This window comes from Patella vulgata, chromosome 3 (assembly GCF_932274485.2).
Source record: "Patella vulgata chromosome 3, xgPatVulg1.2, whole genome shotgun sequence".
Lineage (NCBI taxonomy): Eukaryota > Metazoa > Mollusca > Gastropoda > Patellidae > Patella > Patella vulgata.
This window is the reverse complement of record NC_065881.2, coordinates 64,034,972-64,054,844: the sequence shown is the minus strand read 5'-3', so window position 1 is coordinate 64,054,844 and position 19,873 is coordinate 64,034,972. Positions and strand designations below refer to the sequence as shown.

The following is a 19,873-nucleotide window of genomic DNA, read 5'->3' as shown; positions in this document are numbered from 1 at the left end:
TCCATTGCATTCGGAACAAATTCCATTAACTTTAATTGATATCAAATAGCGATCAATACTAAAAACTCGCGGCTAACGTCGAATCATTATTTGAATTCAAATATTGACACGTTTGTGTGAGCACTAGATCTGGTCTATTTCGTGTTCTTTTTAGTTGTTTAATTCTCTTTTCTTTATATTTCCACAAGAAGTGAAGAAAACTTCGGGTTAGAATTATTTGCTTCTTTTTCTTATTGAAGAATAAAGTGAGTAAAATAACAAACACTATACATGATAAATTATTTTATTTGGTTTTCAATGTTATGGCATGGGTTGTCATTGGTTTCTTACCATCTCCATTAGATAAATGATGTAATACTAATTCTATTAAATTTTGTGTTCAAGAAAATCCATTATTTACATTAAAATAGTACATATACCAATTTTAACGATTCCATCTGTTGTGTCTCTAATCCGCCCCCCCACCCACGCACCCAATAACAATATTACAGCCCATATAATTGCATTATTTTGACATCAACTCCCGGGACAATTATTATAACATCAACTCCAGGGACATAACCCAGCAATTTGAAGACAAGACAGGACAAATAATATTAGCTGTCTTGTAGAGGTTGTAAAGGATGTTTTAGAAATAGTAGTCGCTCTGGTTAGGTTCTGAAATTTTAGTTTACCTAACAGTGTGCTATGAGTTAAATGTTGCCCGGACAGCGGCACTACGGACTACTCTTGTTTCAAATTTCAGCTGTGCTATTTCCTGTGTACGCCAATGTGTACACAGGACATATCTGCAGGGCTACAAGGGGAACCTTAACGGAAAATCCCGACGAACTTTCTCCTTCAACACAAGTTTCGAACATGGGACCATCAGGTTAGCGAACCAAAGTCTTACTCACTGAGCCACCGCGGCTCTACTAGCAGTAGTGATGGGACGCCCAAAGACAATGCGTGTGAAGGGGCGTGATATGTGAGATCACAATGTTTGTGACTGTGATTGTGACCGACATTTAAGTCTTAAATCGTCGATCCGAAATAGGTGATGGCCCAGGCAAACAAAAAATAGATTACTTGCCCAAAAGCGTTCATTATTAAAATGCCAGGGCTGTTTCATGATGACACTGTTTTTAATTGGTGTAGTGGGAGGACTACTAGACTGCATTTCAACCATGGACTACTAGCCGACATCTCAACCAATAATTCAACTATATCATTACTAGAAACTAGGGTAACGGGTAGGGTTAGTTTTATAGCACTCGCATGGATTGGTCCACTGAAATAACGCCAGAATGCGCTAATTTTGTGACAGAATTTTATTTTTTTCTGGGGGAGGTACTTCTAAATGGCTCCACACAAGTGCCTGAAATGCCAGGAAATTACGTTTCCGGCCTCCAATTTCTGAAAATTTTCGGGGGGGGGGGGATGTCCCCGAACCCCCCTTGCGGGGCTTCGCGCCCTTGGCGCTCGCGGTGGCCGGCTTCACCGGCCACAGCTCCACAGTTGGTGATCAGGGGCCCCCACATGTTCCAGGCCCCAGGGCCTCCACCATGGTTAATCCGACGTTGAATCCGGGTTAAAAGGGCAACTTGGAATTATGATCGTTATAGACGTACGTAAGCAATTCCCTCCATTCGGGCTTGGAAACGTATTAATCTAGTAAAATTAATAAGCTCATCAAAGCCATATTTAGCTTTAGCTTACAGTTATGACGCCAACAACTGTCCCTTCTCAATACACAAGCGACATCCATAATGGATGGATGGAGGGGGGGGGGGGCTTTTTTAAAAAAAAGTTATTGCAAACATAATTGGCTGAAGGTACCTCATCTCCCTTCGTGCTCCGGTTCCGACGGTTCTGAAAGCTGTTAGATGTGATATTTTAGAGGTGTAAATTCTCTCTTCGGATATAACAGACTTCGAAAGATTTTTCAATTCTTTAATATACCGGAACATAAATATACATATATCGTCATACAGTACTGACAGGCCAGTTACTGCACTTAGTAAGGGATCCTAACTAGTGACTCCTTCAATGTACACATTTTGTAATATTTAAGGAAAATCAGATAAAAAGCTAAAAGTAAATGTAATTAAATCTGACATGTCGATAGATGAACAATGCATAAAAGATTAAACAATATAATAAATCAACAAAAACAATAGATGGGATTAACGTCGTTACCAATGACGGCTTGAAAAGTGGTGACAGGTTAACAACACTTACTAGGAAGTTGACCATAATATATATGACATTATTATGAAGTTTGTATGGATGAATTGAGTTTAGCATTAGAACCATACTTTTTATAATATATGTTTGTATTCAGTCTGTCTATTAGATAAAACATAAGATCATTTTAGACTAAAATTCACCTTTTATTTATATACAAATCATATAACAATGAACTTCTCCAATTGTCTCATTGAAGAGTGTTTGTATCAATAAACATATCAGATATCTAATTGGTGCTTGGATAGGAAAAGTTTAGAAATTAGTTTTCTTTTGAATGGCTGTCTAATTCATTCTGCTGTTTGCCAAAATGATCATTTTATAGAAGTTTCTATTATAACACAGTTTCATGCGCCCTGTCGGAGCAGAGCAGTAGTACGTTAAACCCCATTTCATTCCAATCCATTTATAACACACTTACTCCATTCCCGAAAAGCATGAGGAACGTCTACCATTTTACTCCTGCTATGGCAACATGCAGCGTGTTGTCTTTACTCTAGAGGAAGTTTACTATTTATTACAAATCTAAACACCTGATATGTCTTTTCACCGTTTTCACAGTACAGCAAGCTCGTCCATTTATTTGTATTCTGATAGTTCTAATGAACTTGTCCATAAATTTAGAACATCATTTCTTATATAATTATGGTCATCAAGCTTAAATGAAGGCAATCCCGCCGTGAGAAATTTGGCTAATTTTTTTCAAATATGACTTCTACAAACGTGCAAGCAATTGTACCAATGGAAATCTCGAAACAGCCTAAAATATTAATAGTTCTATGTTTCTTAGCAGATGACGTCAGTAACTTTGACCTTCTTTATAATATATAGTCAACCAAAGAGGTCCCTTAGAGCAGCGTTTACTTTTTATGTTCGATATGATAAAGTTGCATCAGTCATTATAGCATAGGTTCCCAACCTTTTTTGGGTGGCGACCCCATTCCAGACCCAGGATCAGATCGCGACCCCTCGAAGAACAAAGTCACATTTTACTATGAAACATCATTATCATTCACTTTTATTATTGTTTACTTATTAAAAGTCTGATAACAAATTACTGATTTTTTTTAAGTCTGATAACAAATTACTGATTTTTTTAAGTCTGATAACAAATTATTGATTTTTTAATCAGTTTGATGGTTGCGCCTGTTTCTCAGCGACCAGGTTTTCAATGCGTAGCTCAACGCCACTCAGCGCGACAAACATGTCCCTTTCTATTTCAAGCCGGTTCCTAATTTTTTTTTTATCACAACCATTGCAGAAAAAGACTGTTCGCATAGGTATGACGACGGGTACGGCATGAGGAGCCGTATTGCACAAAGTGCTACGTGGAATCCCGTCAGAGTGAGAAAACAATGATAGACCGATGAAACAAATCGTGGCCATGAGAGGAAATCGATTAGCAATGTGGCAAGAGTTGTATAGACCACATGTTCCCGAAGCAACGGCCGCAGTTTTACAACTTCTATCCGTTGCCAGAATTGTCTGAAATTCCCGAACTTTTAGGTACGTTATTTCCCTTTTACTGCAGACACGTGAACAATAACGTTGTTTAATCAGAGGTCGTGATACAAACACATATCCAAATACAAACATTGCGATCTCCACAAAAAAATGAATAGATAAGTTTACAGCCGTTAAAAGGTTTTATTTTCAAGTTTACAGCCGTTAAAAGGTTTTATTTTTCAGTTGAAAAACTCACGGAAAAGCAATCGAAACTGTTTTAGACACTAGAGAGGTATTTATTTGCATGAAAATTGGCAGCGGCAAGTCTCTTTGTGTTGGAAATTTCCAGCAACCATGAACGAATCTTGAACTTTGCAACTCGATTATTTCAGTTGGAACGCGCGAGACTTGGTATTCGCGATGGTATTTTCTATCGAGGAATCTGAGAGGTCTAAAGCTGGGTCCTAGACCAATCGAAATTAGTGACGAAAATTGTAAATTGTAGAGTGTTACGTGAAAGCCTTGATAAGATGTACGGAGTTAAAGCGAGATCAAGCCTTCTATTGAAGATGTATAGATTACATGAAAAGATAGCATTTTTTTTTAAAGTTCTCAGTCTAGTCCGCGACCCCACGAAAAGTGCTCACGACCCAAGTTGGGTCGCGACCCAGAGGTTGGGAAACGCCGCATTATAGTCAACCGATATGAAAAGGGAACGAAATGTTGGTTTATTTGATTAGACTGCAGATTAGGCCAACGTGCACGTAAGATTACCCAGAAGATTTCTAACCGAGGATATATTAGTCAAATAGAGACTCAGTAAGTTATCATTAAATAATTACTGGGAATGGAGAGGGGACATATATTCAAATGAACTATTAATATTGAACTGACAGTTTATAATGTCGACTTCGTTTTGCATGTATTAGCCACTGATGAAATTCCGAACATTATGTCATATGTATGCATATTGGATTTCTTTATATCGGTTCAATATAGGCTTTTACTGAAATCATCATACACGAAGGGCTATAGTCTACAACACTTGTAGTCATGCCTATATTGAAATCCGTATTATAGTAGAACATTCTAGAGGTGCGTAACATATCACTGCCTTGGGGGTGAAGGTTTGCTTGACATATATCATACGTTATTCCAGCATCAATTGATCCCATAGAAGACCAAATACCTATAATATCGCCAGGTGTCACTACAATCTGTTGACTAGTATCAATATTAAATATATACATCCTGGTCTCTGTTGGTGTTATTTCATTAAAACCGATCAACTCAAACCTGTAAATAATAATGAATAATAGTTTGTGACAATACGAGTGAACTAGGGTTTCGTTTTGGATAAATGTTAGTCTTGAAGTCAGAAATAATAAAGATATCTTTGCACCAAAACAATGATGTATTGTTAACGGCTTTAATGTTGCCCGGGAGCGCGAATAGCACGAATGAATGAAATGGGGTTTACTGACTTATTTTGTCGGTTCCAACCGAGATAATGAAGACGGGTACACGCAATATAGTGTGTTATTCTAATGCCCTTGTTTCACATAGACTACGAATGTTACGAGTCGCCCCAAATCGTCCCGAATCCAAACTTTTTCCGATTCGTAGATAAATCGTAGACGGTTCTTGAAGTTCATGAGTGATTCTTATTTGGTTCGTACACGTTCGTATTGTTCGTAGCAGTTCGTACTTCTGCCACTAGAGTTGTTGTTTGTCAAATACTTTCGTCGAAGGTCTATTCGTAGACGTATCGTAAACCCTTCGTAGCCCTTTCCTATCGTCCGTAACAGCTTCCTATTCGATTCTTTAACAAATAGTGCCAAATATCCTAGACTTTTCGTAGCTTTATCGGCATTATCCGTGGAGAACGTAATGTATTCGTAATTGTATTCGGAATATCCGTAACTCATTCGTAACTGAATCGCTTTAGTTCGTATGGATGTTTCTTTCATTTCGTAGAACCCTACCTTCACACCCGGCATATTTTTCAGCCGATTACCCACGAATTATAGTAACTCTTTCCTAAACTCCATATTCTCTACGATCTTTTTGATATTTTTCCCGAATCGCCACGAATTTCGATTCGCCATTATTCGGAGCTATTCGTAACATTCGTAGCCCACGTGAAAGCCAGACATAACTGTCAATGGTTCTTGTCGTCCACGCCGAAATGAGCAGAACACATTCATTAATTTCTAGAGTCTAAGGGTGAATTTATCGGATGGCAAATGGTCGTACAGTGTCAACTTTAGAATTGCAAAGAGATTTTAAACTAAGGCGTGGTTTACAAAGCAGATCAGCCAACAAAACAACTTAATGTATTTCAGCCGGTGATAGCGGATGTAAAGTAAATCTGTTTAAGTAAAAATTGTCTTGGTCGGTTTAAGGCACCGGTTTGAAACAGATATATTATTTTATATACAAACGGTTTCAGATCGTTTTGACCCTGTCAATAGAAATTTGACCAATATGTTTAAAACCCAAACCCGTCTCTTGTCGATGAATTTGCTCCAAATGAGACTTACGTTGTTCCTGTAGCGTCCATCGGACGCCAGACTTGAAACATGTGAGATTTCCCTTCCGCCGCGAAAAAATGCCACTGAGTTATTCTACCGGATCTGGTGATATATAAATTACTATTCAGTGACAACAATACTTGGGAACCTCGGATAATCTTAGAACGGTGTTTTATGATGACATCATTGGAAAATGTTTTTGAATAACTTTTTTCTGGAAAGAATAAAATATATTAACAAACAAATGTACAATAAGAAACACTCTATAATATTTAAAAAACATAATAGCAGGCGATACTCCGGCTCGACAATGTCTCGCCATTTCTTCAATTTTTAATTTAAATCGCCAAAACTTAGTGACATACCTGGAATCGTCACCCGTTGCCCTCTTCGTCGAGCCGTAACGCCTAGAACTTCGATAAATCGATTAGTCTCTTGTAAATTTCACATATATCGACATTGTTTCATTCTCAGGACATAAACATTACGACTGTGTCTGCGTAAAATATGGGAGACTTGCATTTTGCGTAAAGGGCAGACAGGGATCTCCAAATCGGGTACATTCAGTTAGAAATGTTTAGTGGAGGAAAATTCACCCATTTGTTTTGCGTAAGCAATACTTAAATAATACCCTGTTAAAAATGGATGCAATTATAAACTATAAGCTGTGTTAATTAAATGTAAACTTTACCCCACAACTAGCGTTTTTAAAATGTAATACTTTTGCAAGGGCAACCAACTAAAAGAGCTACACCTAACAAGTTCAAACGATATTGGTAACTACTGAACCCCTGAATAGGAGTAATTTCGGGTGTTTTGGATAAGCTACACCACTACCAGTGTTATACTGCATTTACACCAAAAGGTGTAACTATTATTGGGGAATAAATCCTAGAACAGTGTTACTTTTTCGGTGTTTATTGGGTTCGAAAAGTGTAATCGATATTCGTGAGTAATGCACACCAGGATAGGTGTAATTGTAGCCGCTAAAGGGTGTTTGGGATGAGCTACACCTCTACATGCGTTTTATTGCATGTACACCAACAGGTATAATTTTTATTATTCCTCTGAATAGGGTGTCAATTTTACAACGTATCTTGCACCACAAAAGTGTTTGTGTACTCCAATTTAAGTGTTTTTGTAAAATATGGCGTTAATTGCATTAGTAACACAACTATAACTCATTTTAGAGTGTTTACTTATTACGAATATACGTCTCCCAGAATATTATCATGTATAATAATTTTAATAATTTTTCATAATGCCTCAAGTATAGATTATTTTATTCTTAATTTAGGCGAGGTGCATAAATGAATACATCACATTATTTAGCTAAGCTATAAGGATATGTGTATTGATTTTTCCTCGTGATTTATATTCATTGTAAACTGATACAGATTGTCTAATTGCCCATCCCAACAGCCGATGAATTTCAATCACTCTGATAGATATTTGTCAATTTAATGCCGCTGTAAAATGAAGCGAAATAGCCGACGGTCTATATGTAATCTGGGTGGGGCTAAACGCCCTATACTAATTATCATAGAGGCCTATAGCCAATTTCAAGTTTACTGAACTTAAAAGTCGTTGGCTTGAAATAAATAGCCAACAAAACAAATTACACCCGCGTTGGTGTAATAATTAAAGAGGAAGTGTAATTTACAAAACATTATTGAGAGGTAAGGTTTAATCACCACGGGTGGAAACTATTAAATAGTTTAAGTGTAACATTACACTGTCTGGGTGCAACACTCATCCGAATGTGGTGTATCAGGCAGTTTACACTACTGGAAGTGGCAACTAGTTTCCACCTGAATTGGTGTAATGCTCTACACTAGTTGGGTGTTATCAGTTTACACCACTAAAGGCTAGGAGTTACCCCTATTTAGGTGGCAGCTAGTTTCCACCCGAATTGGTGTAAACGACCTTATTATTCTTAACAAGTGTACCCGATTGACACAGAATTAACGGCATAGTATATATACAATGGCACCAGCTATAATAATTATTAATACAAAATATTATTTTATCTCATTTTAGCTGAGAAGCAGAGCAAGGCGGAAACCGATTTTCGAATTCCGTTTTCCCGCAACTGTTATTTAAAAGTTAAAATAATAACCAGTTTCAAAGGCATATAACTTTTTCATTTCTTAATATTTGTATTCGAATCATTTTTGAATTTTTGCCATTTTCGAGAAATAGGCAATTTTGTGGGAGTCACTTTACAAAAGAATAAAATATTGTTCGATTTTCATGACATCTGCACATTTGATGCCTACTGCGATTGTTCATTATTGACGGGGGTCACGGTGACTAAGTGGGTAAGACGTTGGCTCGTTAGTCTGGAGGTCGGGTGTTCAATCCCTCATTGGCCTTGTCAGTGACGCAGGACGGAGGGCCTGACAAGGACAGCTGTCTAGTCGTTCGGATGGGACGAAAAAACGAGGTCCCGTGTACACATTGGCGTGCACGTAAAAGATCCCTTGACATTTAGAATTCGATATAAGAGTAGGTAGGCCCTAGTGCCGCTGTCCAGGAAAATTTTCCCTCAAAGCACTGGAGGGATATATCATGGTCTCAATTGGCAGATTAGTGCTCCGTCAGATGGTCGGATGGTCACAAAATTCTCATTTATTTCCATTGATTTTTACCTATACATGTAGGTGGAGAACCGGTTAATGTTCCATCAGGCTGGCAAGCTCTATCTAAATTACCATCAGACAAAACGTAACCATCTACACATTTATAGCTGACAAACTCTCCTCTTGATAGCCATGGCGAATAATTTAATACAGTCGCAGAATGTGCTGACGGTTCTGGCAAAGAACAGTACACATTTGGTAAGCCTACATGAAAAAGACAAGGTACATGTATAAGTATATTATATTTCCATAGTAAACAAAAATTGGGAACTAGTTTTAATGGTCCTTAATATACAGTAAAACTAGTGTGCTGTATGATTTAGATTATGTCAGTTAGTAATAAACATGTCTTGGTGTCCAACAAAAAATATCCTAAAGCAATACTTTATGGTGTTCACATTTGCGCCAATCAACCTATGATTGCCCATGATTTTGATGTAAAATTGAAGGATAGCACAACGTGTTTGTGCAGAATATGTCAGCCTAAGATTAAAGGGTGTCACCCTAGGATTAAAGGGTAATCAGATATAAAAAAGTGCATTAATCAAAGGACTACGTTGTGAGATAATAGTACATGTACGGAAGCTTCTCGATTTGCAATATTTAAAAGTGACCAATACCAATTAATAGCAGCAGCCTACACAGCGTAGCTCCAAACTATTTTCAAAATTCCTTACTGACATGGCTCACCATACTAAAACATCTAACCGAATAATTCAGAAAACTAATTGATCTGTAAAACTTACCCAATTCACAAACACCACAGGTAAAGGGGCATACTGTTTCACTGTAGCCTATAGATATGCTGCACATTTTAGGATTTTCTTGTAGTTTGGTAAGACAGTTATCTATCTGGTCTATACACGTCACACGCACTGATAAAACAATGGAGACGATTTTATGTTTATTTAGGTTGATTTACCGTTATTTTTTTTTTAAAAAGAAATGGCCTAAACGGTTCGTTCAAGTGACTACAGATTTGTGAAACTCTACATATTGTTATTGATGATCAGATGCCATGCCTGGCTCGGTACTTTGGTTACTAAACACGAGATCGTCACTATAACATGTTATACAATACATTACTCAACAGGCCTAAAGGGACAATGACACTCTTGCTGGCTTGACAGCCCCAGAAAATAAATAATAGCCTTAGATGTTTATGTGTCCTACCTGTTGTGTAAATTATCCATTACATCCTATTTTACCTATGAACTTTAATGAGATTATCTTAAGTCGAATTTCTGCCATTGTCTCCGAAGTTCAATATCTTGAGGAACTCTTTTAGTGATCAATTTCACACAAACACACAAATGCCCCTAATTAACAATGCCCCTAATGCCCCTAATTAACAACAAGCATACCACGTCTCTTGTGTAAGCTACAGTACAGCGCAACTAAACAAATATACTCTTCAAAAAAAGTAGGGGATATTGAAATGCAAATACCTATACAGGTTGCGAAATGATAAATAGTCATGGACATTTGACATGCTTTGAGAGTATGTTCACAGATGAAGAAATTGTCGCCCCAACAGAACCACTGAGCTGCACATGCGACACGCAATAGCGCAATGCACGTGGGAGGGGTTCATTGTCAAATTTGACACTTCAAGGAAGGGTTGATGAAAACTGCCGCGTGCTGATTTATCTATCCATGTTTGCTTTCCTATCTGTTCTTGCATAATATTTACTGTTTAGCGTATCTTTGCTTTAGTGTGTTACGTTTAATTTGATCGGGCAAGAATTGGCCGTGGCACTGCAAGAGGAGTAGGTCAGATTGCCCCAAATCGTGATTGGACGGTTGATTAGGAGCATGCCACGACGAATTGCTGAATGTCTGAGGATTGGTGGATCAATTTCTCATTATTAACACAAAAATCAAAATCGTCCATTTTCACTTTTGACGTTGTATCTCTTTGCGAATGAAATGAGGCCATCAGAGAAGCCGCCCATATGAACTGTTTATGTTCATGTGTAGACAATTGGTCTGTTATTAACATACACTGGTTACCTCTAATAAAAACAGCAGTGCATTTCCACAGTTTGTATTGTTTCTGAATATCCCTACTTTTTTTGAAGTGTATATAAGTGTTATTAATCTTTACCTGTTCGATTTTTCATACAGACAAAATAATTTTTATAATAATGACCACAGTATAAATCTTCCCATTTTAGAGATGGACTCAGCATCACAACACAGTTCTCTGAATTATATCTGTTGTCGGGTCTTCCTAAAACAGATCACAAATTAAATCTATATTATGTCGGTCGTCATGGATATGATATATAAAAATCATTCAGAGACATTTAGTAACTGGATGGAGCATTAGGTTATCACAAATACATATGGAAGAACAATTACCAATTTATTTGGGTGATATATGTACTTATTAGCTATATCAGCGTTACCAGGTAAACCACGCCTCACAGCTGAACAAAATCACAGATATTATCGTCAAGGTAGAGTATGCTTAATACTTTGCACGGGAAGTTCTTTTGGAATGTTTCCCCAGACAACTAATCTAATACGTGTTCACCCTGCTTTTAATAGATTATCTATCTTATTTTATATCATCGGTAGAAAATCTGATTAAAACACAGATCCTATAGTTCAAAATGTCGTTTTACTTGTCTTTACTGCACTAGGTTCTGGAAGAGATGTTATATAACCCGCGTTATCGTTGGTGTGAGAGATTAACCAATCAAATGGTCTGTTTGGAACTGTGGGTAGACATTCGCAGCGAAGACAAAGTAAAAGTTCTATTTCCAGATACCTATACTTGAAACATCAACGCTGATTGGTTAATCAAGTATCTGACGTCATAAGGTTAAAAGCCGGTAATATGACATCTGACGCGACCCCACTACAACTGACCAGATCTTCCTGTAGTAGAGGTCATCGAAAGTATAAAAAAACGAAACGAAATATAGGTCTGTATTTTAATTAGATTGTAGCGGATGCCAACGAAAACATACAAAACGAAACGAAATATAGATCTGTATTGATCGGTATAGGTCTGGCTTTAAATATTTCAAAAATACTCGTTGTATAATCCAGGACTATTAATATACGTTCTATTTAAATATTCTGCTTTCAGTATTTCATCCAGAAATGAAGAGAAAACTTCAAAATTTTTGTTGGTGATGCGGTTTATTTATTAACATTGAGTCTATTTGTCCATAGTATTGATTAGAAAGCTAATTATGATCTGTATTAAATTAAATTAAAGTATGAACTAAACACGTTGTTTATTTTTTGTGTTTATTTTACCTGTTAGCCAGTTAGTAGAGGTAACCGGAAGACCGTCTGACCAGACATATGTTGTATGTGTGGAACTTTTATTGTGGGCACCAATCCATAAATGATTAACAACTCCACTTAAACAGAAACAATAACATTCATTATATTGAATATCAAATAAATCTATATAAAGTGATACCATCAACACAGATCGACAAAACATTGGTTTTACGCTAAATCAATACTAAATCATTTTAGGAGTAGCGTGTGGTATTTCCTTATTTATAGAAACGGCTTGCACACAGAGATCTTTAGAATTGAGAGGAAATTAGCGTATCCATACAAATACAAAGCCGGAATCGAACCAACGAGCTTCAGAGATAATACACCTTATGATTTACGGCGTACACGTTAGATCGTTAAGCCACTCCCTTCTTCATTAGCCTAGTCGGAGCATTAAGGTGAGACCATAAACCCCATTTCATTTCATTAAGCCCCCTCGCTAAAATGAACAGACTAAAGTATAATAGTATTTCTTTGAAAATTAAAACAATACCTAAATCTATTCAGGAATGCCATTTCCTCGGCATTTCTTGCAGGAGCAATAACTGCTCCGTCGTCTTGATAGCAAGTAGCATTAGCTTCGTTCCACTTCAATTTTTGGTTGTAAAATTTATAGCATCCGCCATCGTATACTGTCCACCCATCCACACACACTTAAATAATTGTCAAAAAATATTTAAATAAGGCTCCTACCAGTTATAATTGCAGTCGGTTATACAATTATACAGTTTTGGGGATACACAATTACTGAATTTCTTGGCTTGATTGGGAGTCACGGTGGCTTAGTGAGTAAGGAGATGATTAACCAGAAGGTTCGGGATTTGATTCCGGTGTTTGGACGAGAAAATTCCATTGACTTTTCCAGCGTGGTTCACCCTTGTCAGTGGTGAAGCACGGGGGGCCTGACAAGGAACAACGACTGGTCCTTCGAATATCCGGTTTACAAATTGGCGTGTACATAAAAGAACACGGGCCAGTTGGAATCCCTTCATTCATTCTTTGCTTGATAAAGAAGAGGGTATCTTCGTCAAAACTTAAGTGTATCAATAACACAGAGTTCTTATGTTCAATAACTAAATATCTTCCAAAACAATATATCAATATTGTGCAGGTGGCATCCATATTCCTTAGTGATGGATTTAAAGAAGATAAAAGATGCCCTTCAAACAAAAGAAATTAGATAATAGTCACGGGAAACCCGTACGGTGCCACAAAAGTTACAGCGTCATGGATAGTCGTTTCCGTACCACAAACACCACATCGTAGTCACGGATGACACGTACCCTACCACGATAACTACATGGTAGTAAAGCGGTGGACACACACCACATGCTAGTACCGGGTGACAACCACATCGTAGTCATGGATGACAAGAGAAATACAGAAGTTACGGGTGTCCAGTGGGGTGTCGACAAAAAGGATTCTTATAGTAAAAAACAAACATGTAAATTATTATAAAACAACATCCTTACCTCCACAAGCAAACCTTGCTGGTGTCCACTTACCATTACCTAAACACACTCTGATAATTACGTCATGTGCTAATGTTCCGCACCTCTGAGCAACAGTGTCGCCTACGTAGTAAGGCCCCACGGTTGGAAGAGGATAGCCATCTATCGGATCATTTGGTAGGATGTTACAAATCATGTCTCTTTCTAAGAAATAAGATAAATCAAATAATGCTTGACTCTGCCAAAAATAATATTTTTCTGTATCTGAAAGTCGTGGAGGATCAACCAGTTCTACAATAGTGTGGTGTTATGTGTCTTTCAGGACATGGTTTCTCTGTGCTCACCCATACTAGATATAAAATCATTATATCAAACAGTATAAAAGCGCAAATTTTGGTTGATGATCTATAAATAAAAACCAAGAAAGGCAAAGCAACAAGACTTAAAAGGTACGACCCCTTATGCTTTTCCCATACTGGTCAAATGACAAAGGAGTACTGTATGCGCAGTAATTTATGTTATTGAAATTTAAACTGATAATAAAGTCATGGTTGCAAATTATTTCTACCTTTCATCTCTGGTTGTTGCACAGGAAATCCACAGGACCGGTGACAATTCTCAAACCCATAGTCAGTCGTGCAAAACTGGGGATTGCTGGCAATCAACTCATCACAATCTGAAATCTTGTTAACATTATCTTCTGAAATAAATAATACGGAAAACGTTACTTATCGAATATCTAAAGGACTTTCTCGACAAAATAAAACGTAGACAGGGCGCTTGATTATTACTAATTTCTTATAGTGAATTTTACCAGTATCTTTGAATTGATTTACTCAAATATTACAACGGACTTTAGTCGTACAACTTTCAAAGAAAGATAATATAAAGTATATATGACCGCAGTGTTGTCGAGTCAGGGGAGCAAACTAAATAAATCCCCTCAAACTATTGCGACCAAAATAATTGATTGTTCTATTTTTCTAAATCTTTCATTGCACGAATTTCCACCTTTTTTTTCAAATAGTGGATGACCCTTCATTCCACGGTTTGAAAGTAGCATAACTCCGAAATCGAAAGCGGTAGGTCAAGACCACTAGGCCTGTGTTACTCCCTGGTCCGAGCTACCCCTAGACGCCAAATTTCAGTCTCGGGAAGTCCTACACAGCCATCCACCACGAACAGACAGAAAGACAAACAGACAAAAAACGACAGTCAAAAATATTAGTATAGATAGATTGATCTAAATACCACCACAATATATATTTGTAGGGACCAAAAGGCGTTAAAATTTCATTACCAAGACCACAAGCATCACAATAATCTCTAGCACATTCAGTGGCTTCATAATAACACCATGGTCTTACTCCATGACCTGGATTTCTACAGTAATTACCATCTAATCCGTCATTTACATCGCTAAAAATAAAACCAGTAAATTACAATGATTTAAACAAAGTCTAGTAAAATAAACTCTGATGGGGTAAACAGAGTATCTCAACATGGCGTCCGTCTTATGATCGCTAGAACATTATGTCTTCAAGTATAACTCTTCTGAATCAAATCCTAGAACATTATGTCTCTAAGTATAACTTTTCTGCTCTAAATCCACCCTACCCCATACATTACTACAACGACCTACGACACTTTCGGCGTTAACGTAGAAAGTACAACTTGGGCAGGTGGTGATTCTATGCACCCCCGTCTCAAATAGACGCCCTAGAACTCAGAAATGCGAAGACATTTTAAGTATGTCAAAACAGATGAATTTTAAAAAAATATATATAACTCTCTGTAATAGATGCCCGGGGACGTCTCTCTCTCTCTCTCTCTCTCTCTCTCTCTCTCTCTCGCTCTCTCTCTCTCTCTCCAGAAAAATTTACAGTCCACTTTTCATATCATGATATCCAGAAAAATTTACTTACTCATAATTAAAAGAATGATGTCTACAGTGTGTTACTTGTGTCCAGGGTAAACATGGCTTATACGTTCTAGTATAATTAACACTTCCTCTATAATATTTCCCTTTGTTATCAACATCATAACAATGGTCATCAGCTAAGTAAAATAAACAATAAACAACGGAATAGAATGAAGCTGCATATTGGTCAACGTCGGTCATTTTAATACTAGAGCAGTGCGGTTGCGTCCCTAAAATGTTTTGTAGTTCCAATGTGAAGACAAGGTATAGTTGTCTGTCTGTACAGATATAAATGGCAACGTTGAGCTTGAGCAATTCTATGACTTGTTTCCCGGGGTTTCTGGAGAGAAACAAATCGCTGTATTGACAGTTTTCTTGACAAAAATTTCTTAAGAATTTAACCTTTAGTACAATTGGTAGAGGACAATTATTTGATCATCAACAGTGAGGTGCAGTAAATCAATTATCAAAAGGTGTCATCTTTTTCTAAATATTCATTACCACTACTAATATTGTCAACATCTATCAATGCATGTGTTCAAATCTCTTTGTGAGTAACGTGTCAGAAAATGGCGACAATAATACAAGTAGGCTAAAAAAAAAAGACTGAATTACCTAAAGCTAACTTGAGATTTAACTTAAATCCACGATCTACTGTTTGCATAGAAGTTGAAAATCGGATGAGTACCGTATTGTAAACACTTCGTATTGTAGTTGGTCTTAGTTTACCACATATTCTGAAATAAAAGCTTTTCAAATTTCAGAATAACTATGTCGTGCTGCATTTACAGTGAAATAATATCTAAATAAAATTGGTAATTAAAAATGGAAAAGTTCGGGTATTTAAAGACTGATACAACATAAAATACCCTTTCCCTGTAACCACTACTTACGGTGCTGTTCGCTGGCCTACTAAAATATACCGTACTTCTAAAGTATCTATACATTCATTAGACGATTCTGATTTCTCTATAGAAATATCATTCACATTTACCAATATATTAGATTTGGGTGGCCCCTAAAAAAGAAATGTTTATTGTTTATTGTTTTTAAACGATTGCTGTAATAAACTCTTTAAGTAACTTGTATTCCATATAATTGTGTCATGTGTTAATTATTCCTCTACTTTAGATTTATTCTGTTTTGAAGCAAGGTGTTCGATCCCTGCATTGGCCGAGAAAGTTCATCCAGATTTTCCGGCGTGGTTCCCCCTTGTCAGTGATGCAGGACGGAGGGCCTGACAAGGACAGCTGTCTAGTCCTTCGGATGAGACGAAAAACTGAGGTCCCGTGTATACATTGGAATGCACGTAAAAGATCCCGTCTTCATTCGCCCAGCATAGGAGCAGAACAGTAGAACGTTAAACCCTATTTCATTTCATTTCATTTTTTGAAGCAAATGTGCATCCTCCATTTACTACAGTGTTCCATTGGTCGTATCTGAAAGGGGACTAGTCTATTGCTCCTCGGGACGATTATCGATGTGCAACCGGTCGTCAAGTTTCGGTTAGTCAGATCAAAAATTAGAACCCCAAGATGTACTGCTTGTTTGGTACTAGGAAGGTATACTACTCAATCTACCGAATGAAATCTACACGGTATGCTGGTCTATCACCAGATTGATTCTATCAGCATGACTACCGACAGAAACCTAAACGATGCACAGCTGATCCGTCACTTAAAGGTACTGTCTGGATATTAAACGCCTGATGATGCCCCAATAGAACTGAATGGCGTTAACCGAAGTAACCTGCGACTCCTTTCCTCAACAATTTCATTTTCATATATGTAAATATTTTGTGGGTCCTGATGCGATCAGCTGCACCTTTTACACCATTGTAAATTAGACACGAGAAAAATCTCTGTAGTGCCCAGGCTGAAAAGTAGTACACTACTGGTCTAACGATAGGAAGCTTCTTTTAATCATTGCTTGTCTTCTTTTATAAAAGATTTCTCACCGTTATCAGCCAAAAACATTCTTTGTTATTTTCATAATTATGTGGGTAATTGGGAGAATGAATGGAGGCTTGTTCATTTGAATGGGTCAAACTAATAACACCACCACAATCTGAAAATGAAGAATGAATGATAACAAATTATACAATATAACATAAAATGTCTGTTTATTTCTCATTTCTAAGTTACTTTATGTGCACAATTGCGCTTGAAAACAGAGGACCACAGAGCGTACAACAAACACCACATTGCATACTAGACAAACACACAATTACCAACCATACAAAACACAGAAATTGTAAATAGCCAACAAAATTTCAAGGGGACATATTGTAATCCTTTACTGTAAAATGTTTGTGTAAAATGTAGATTTATTTTTTTATTTTTTTATTTTTTTTTTGTTACATGTTCGTCAACTCTGAAAGTTGAGAGTTATTGTTCCATACTTTTCGACAATCCCATATACCGCGTTCCCCGTCAATGGTGGAACTTGCTTTGTGGAGTAGAGAAGCCAAATACAATGACGCTGATGTAGATTACCCGCATCGTGGAGAAAAAGAAAGAAAGAGAGAAATGGGGTTTAAAGTCCACTTGGCACAAAATAGGTCATTTGTGGACTAACAAATGGTTCAATTTTTTATTTAAATAATTCACTTGCGTGTAGGGGTCTTTAACAGCGGCAGGAAACCGGAGGACACCTAGAAAACACATGAGGTTGGACAGGCGACTCTACTCCATGTCACGTACAACCGGGGAATCGAAACCACGCCAGTTGACTCAATGAAAGACCTTATGATACAGAGCTGACGTGGAATCGAAACCACACCAGTTGACCCAATGACAGACCTTGTGATACAGCGCGCACGTGCTAACCATTCGGCCATCCACCCCCCCCCCCCTACACACACACACACATACGTGGAGAAAAGCTAGACGTGTTTTTAAAACAAAAATGGAAGGGGGGAGGAATTACTATCGTTTCATCCAATTTACATCACATGACATTTCTCAGATTAAGGATTAAGAAATTAAAGGCCCTGGAGCAGTATATTACACGTGTATTAGAAAGGCGGAAATGTCAAACGATACCTAATAATTGACTGAATTAGTACACTACCATGGAAAATATTAACGTTAAAGTATGGTGGCTGATAGTGGCCATGTTAAATCTCGCCCTTTTCATAGCGCAACAACACGACATCACGACAGTATTGACGCAATCATACGACACTTAACTCTGTCGTATCATCGTGTTATTTTTATCGTAACGTCGAGATGTCGACTTATTGTCCTAGTCTCTTTCTACAAGTCACAAAAATACAGCTGTACTCATTACATCAGATACATATAAATAGATACATATAAATAAGACTCGTCAAAAGAGATAATAGGAAAACGTTGATTCGTTTTCTAAAAAAAAATGAAACATTTTGCGCCCAAAATTGAATTATATTTGGTATTATATTCAAAAGCTCTAGAATTATAATAGCAGGACAAAAGTGAGTCAGCTATGTTAATTCCTTGAATAAGAAGTGGTGTCAGTAGGTATCGAACAAGTATGCATTGCCTCGTGTACGACACCCACCAATACTTATAGATTACTGAAGCGATAGTTTAGAAGCGATTTCAGAAGATTTCCAATTTATTTTATTAGAGTGGGAAGGGGATTATATAAAACCTCAAATCAGACCACATAAAATCACCGCATTGGTGTAGCACGCCATCCCAATAAGTGCAGGTTTTTTTTTTCTGAGGTGAAGAAAGCGATTTGCAGCTGTTATTGACCTTATCGCATATTAATCCGTTTGGCATCACTAATGCGATCTGGGCCTAGATGATTAAAAATAGGCCCAGTATTGCCTTCAGCTATGAACACATTCCGAAAGTCCCCTACGCACCCCCCCCCACCCCCTCTTATTTTGTTTAACAAATAATTTCGGAATCAATAAAATGGTAGGTCCCTATCAATGATGTTTGATACGACTGGAAATTAATGTGTCTAAAATTGATTAAACAACATAGGGTAGTAAATATTACATTTTGAATCCGTATCAATGATACATTTACTCAAAATGTTCCTTCCAATGGATCACCATTTAACTTGAAAACAAGGGAAGCAGCCGATCGAAGAAAAAAAGATTTAAAAAACAAGTTTCAATATGATAGTAGTGGTTCGGTCATGCATTTACATCTGTGGGTGTCATCCTTTGTGCCAGATTTGAACAAAGTCCATCTAGATTCGCGGCCTGTAGGTAAAGTGTTGACAGATAAAACGTAAAAAAAAACAGACCTATAAAAATATATTTTCTAAAACTATTTTAATTTTGAAATTATATTATTTTCACATGTGCTAAGTGTTTTAGTGAATGGTTATAGAAAGGGTCTTGTAGAT

General features: G+C 37.2%; 1 protein-coding gene across 2 annotated transcripts in view; it reads right to left on the bottom strand.

Annotated features, from left to right (window-relative positions):
• Positions 1-1,924: 1,924 nt before the first annotated feature.
• The window catches only part of LOC126814967 (uncharacterized), a 28,430-nt gene continuing 10,481 nt past the window's right edge, over positions 1,925-19,873 (bottom strand). For both annotated transcript variants that reach the window (XM_050540451.2, XM_050540450.2), the window contains exons 12-25: positions 17,484-17,593; positions 16,420-16,544; positions 16,142-16,263; positions 15,531-15,663; positions 14,906-15,024; positions 14,174-14,305; positions 13,627-13,809; positions 12,648-12,807; positions 12,122-12,228; positions 10,956-11,081; positions 9,595-9,723; positions 8,858-9,052; positions 6,216-6,420; positions 1,925-4,968 (exon numbers count right to left, since the gene is read on the bottom strand). In XM_050540451.2, the coding sequence (XP_050396408.2) occupies positions 4,653-4,968; positions 6,216-6,420; positions 8,858-9,052; positions 9,595-9,723; positions 10,956-11,081; positions 12,122-12,228; positions 12,648-12,807; positions 13,627-13,809; positions 14,174-14,305; positions 14,906-15,024; positions 15,531-15,663; positions 16,142-16,263; positions 16,420-16,544; positions 17,484-17,593 (2,162 nt within the window). In that variant the 3' untranslated portion in view covers positions 1,925-4,652. The remainder of the gene's footprint in view (positions 4,969-6,215; positions 6,421-8,857; positions 9,053-9,594; positions 9,724-10,955; positions 11,082-12,121; positions 12,229-12,647; positions 12,808-13,626; positions 13,810-14,173; positions 14,306-14,905; positions 15,025-15,530; positions 15,664-16,141; positions 16,264-16,419; positions 16,545-17,483; positions 17,594-19,873) is intronic.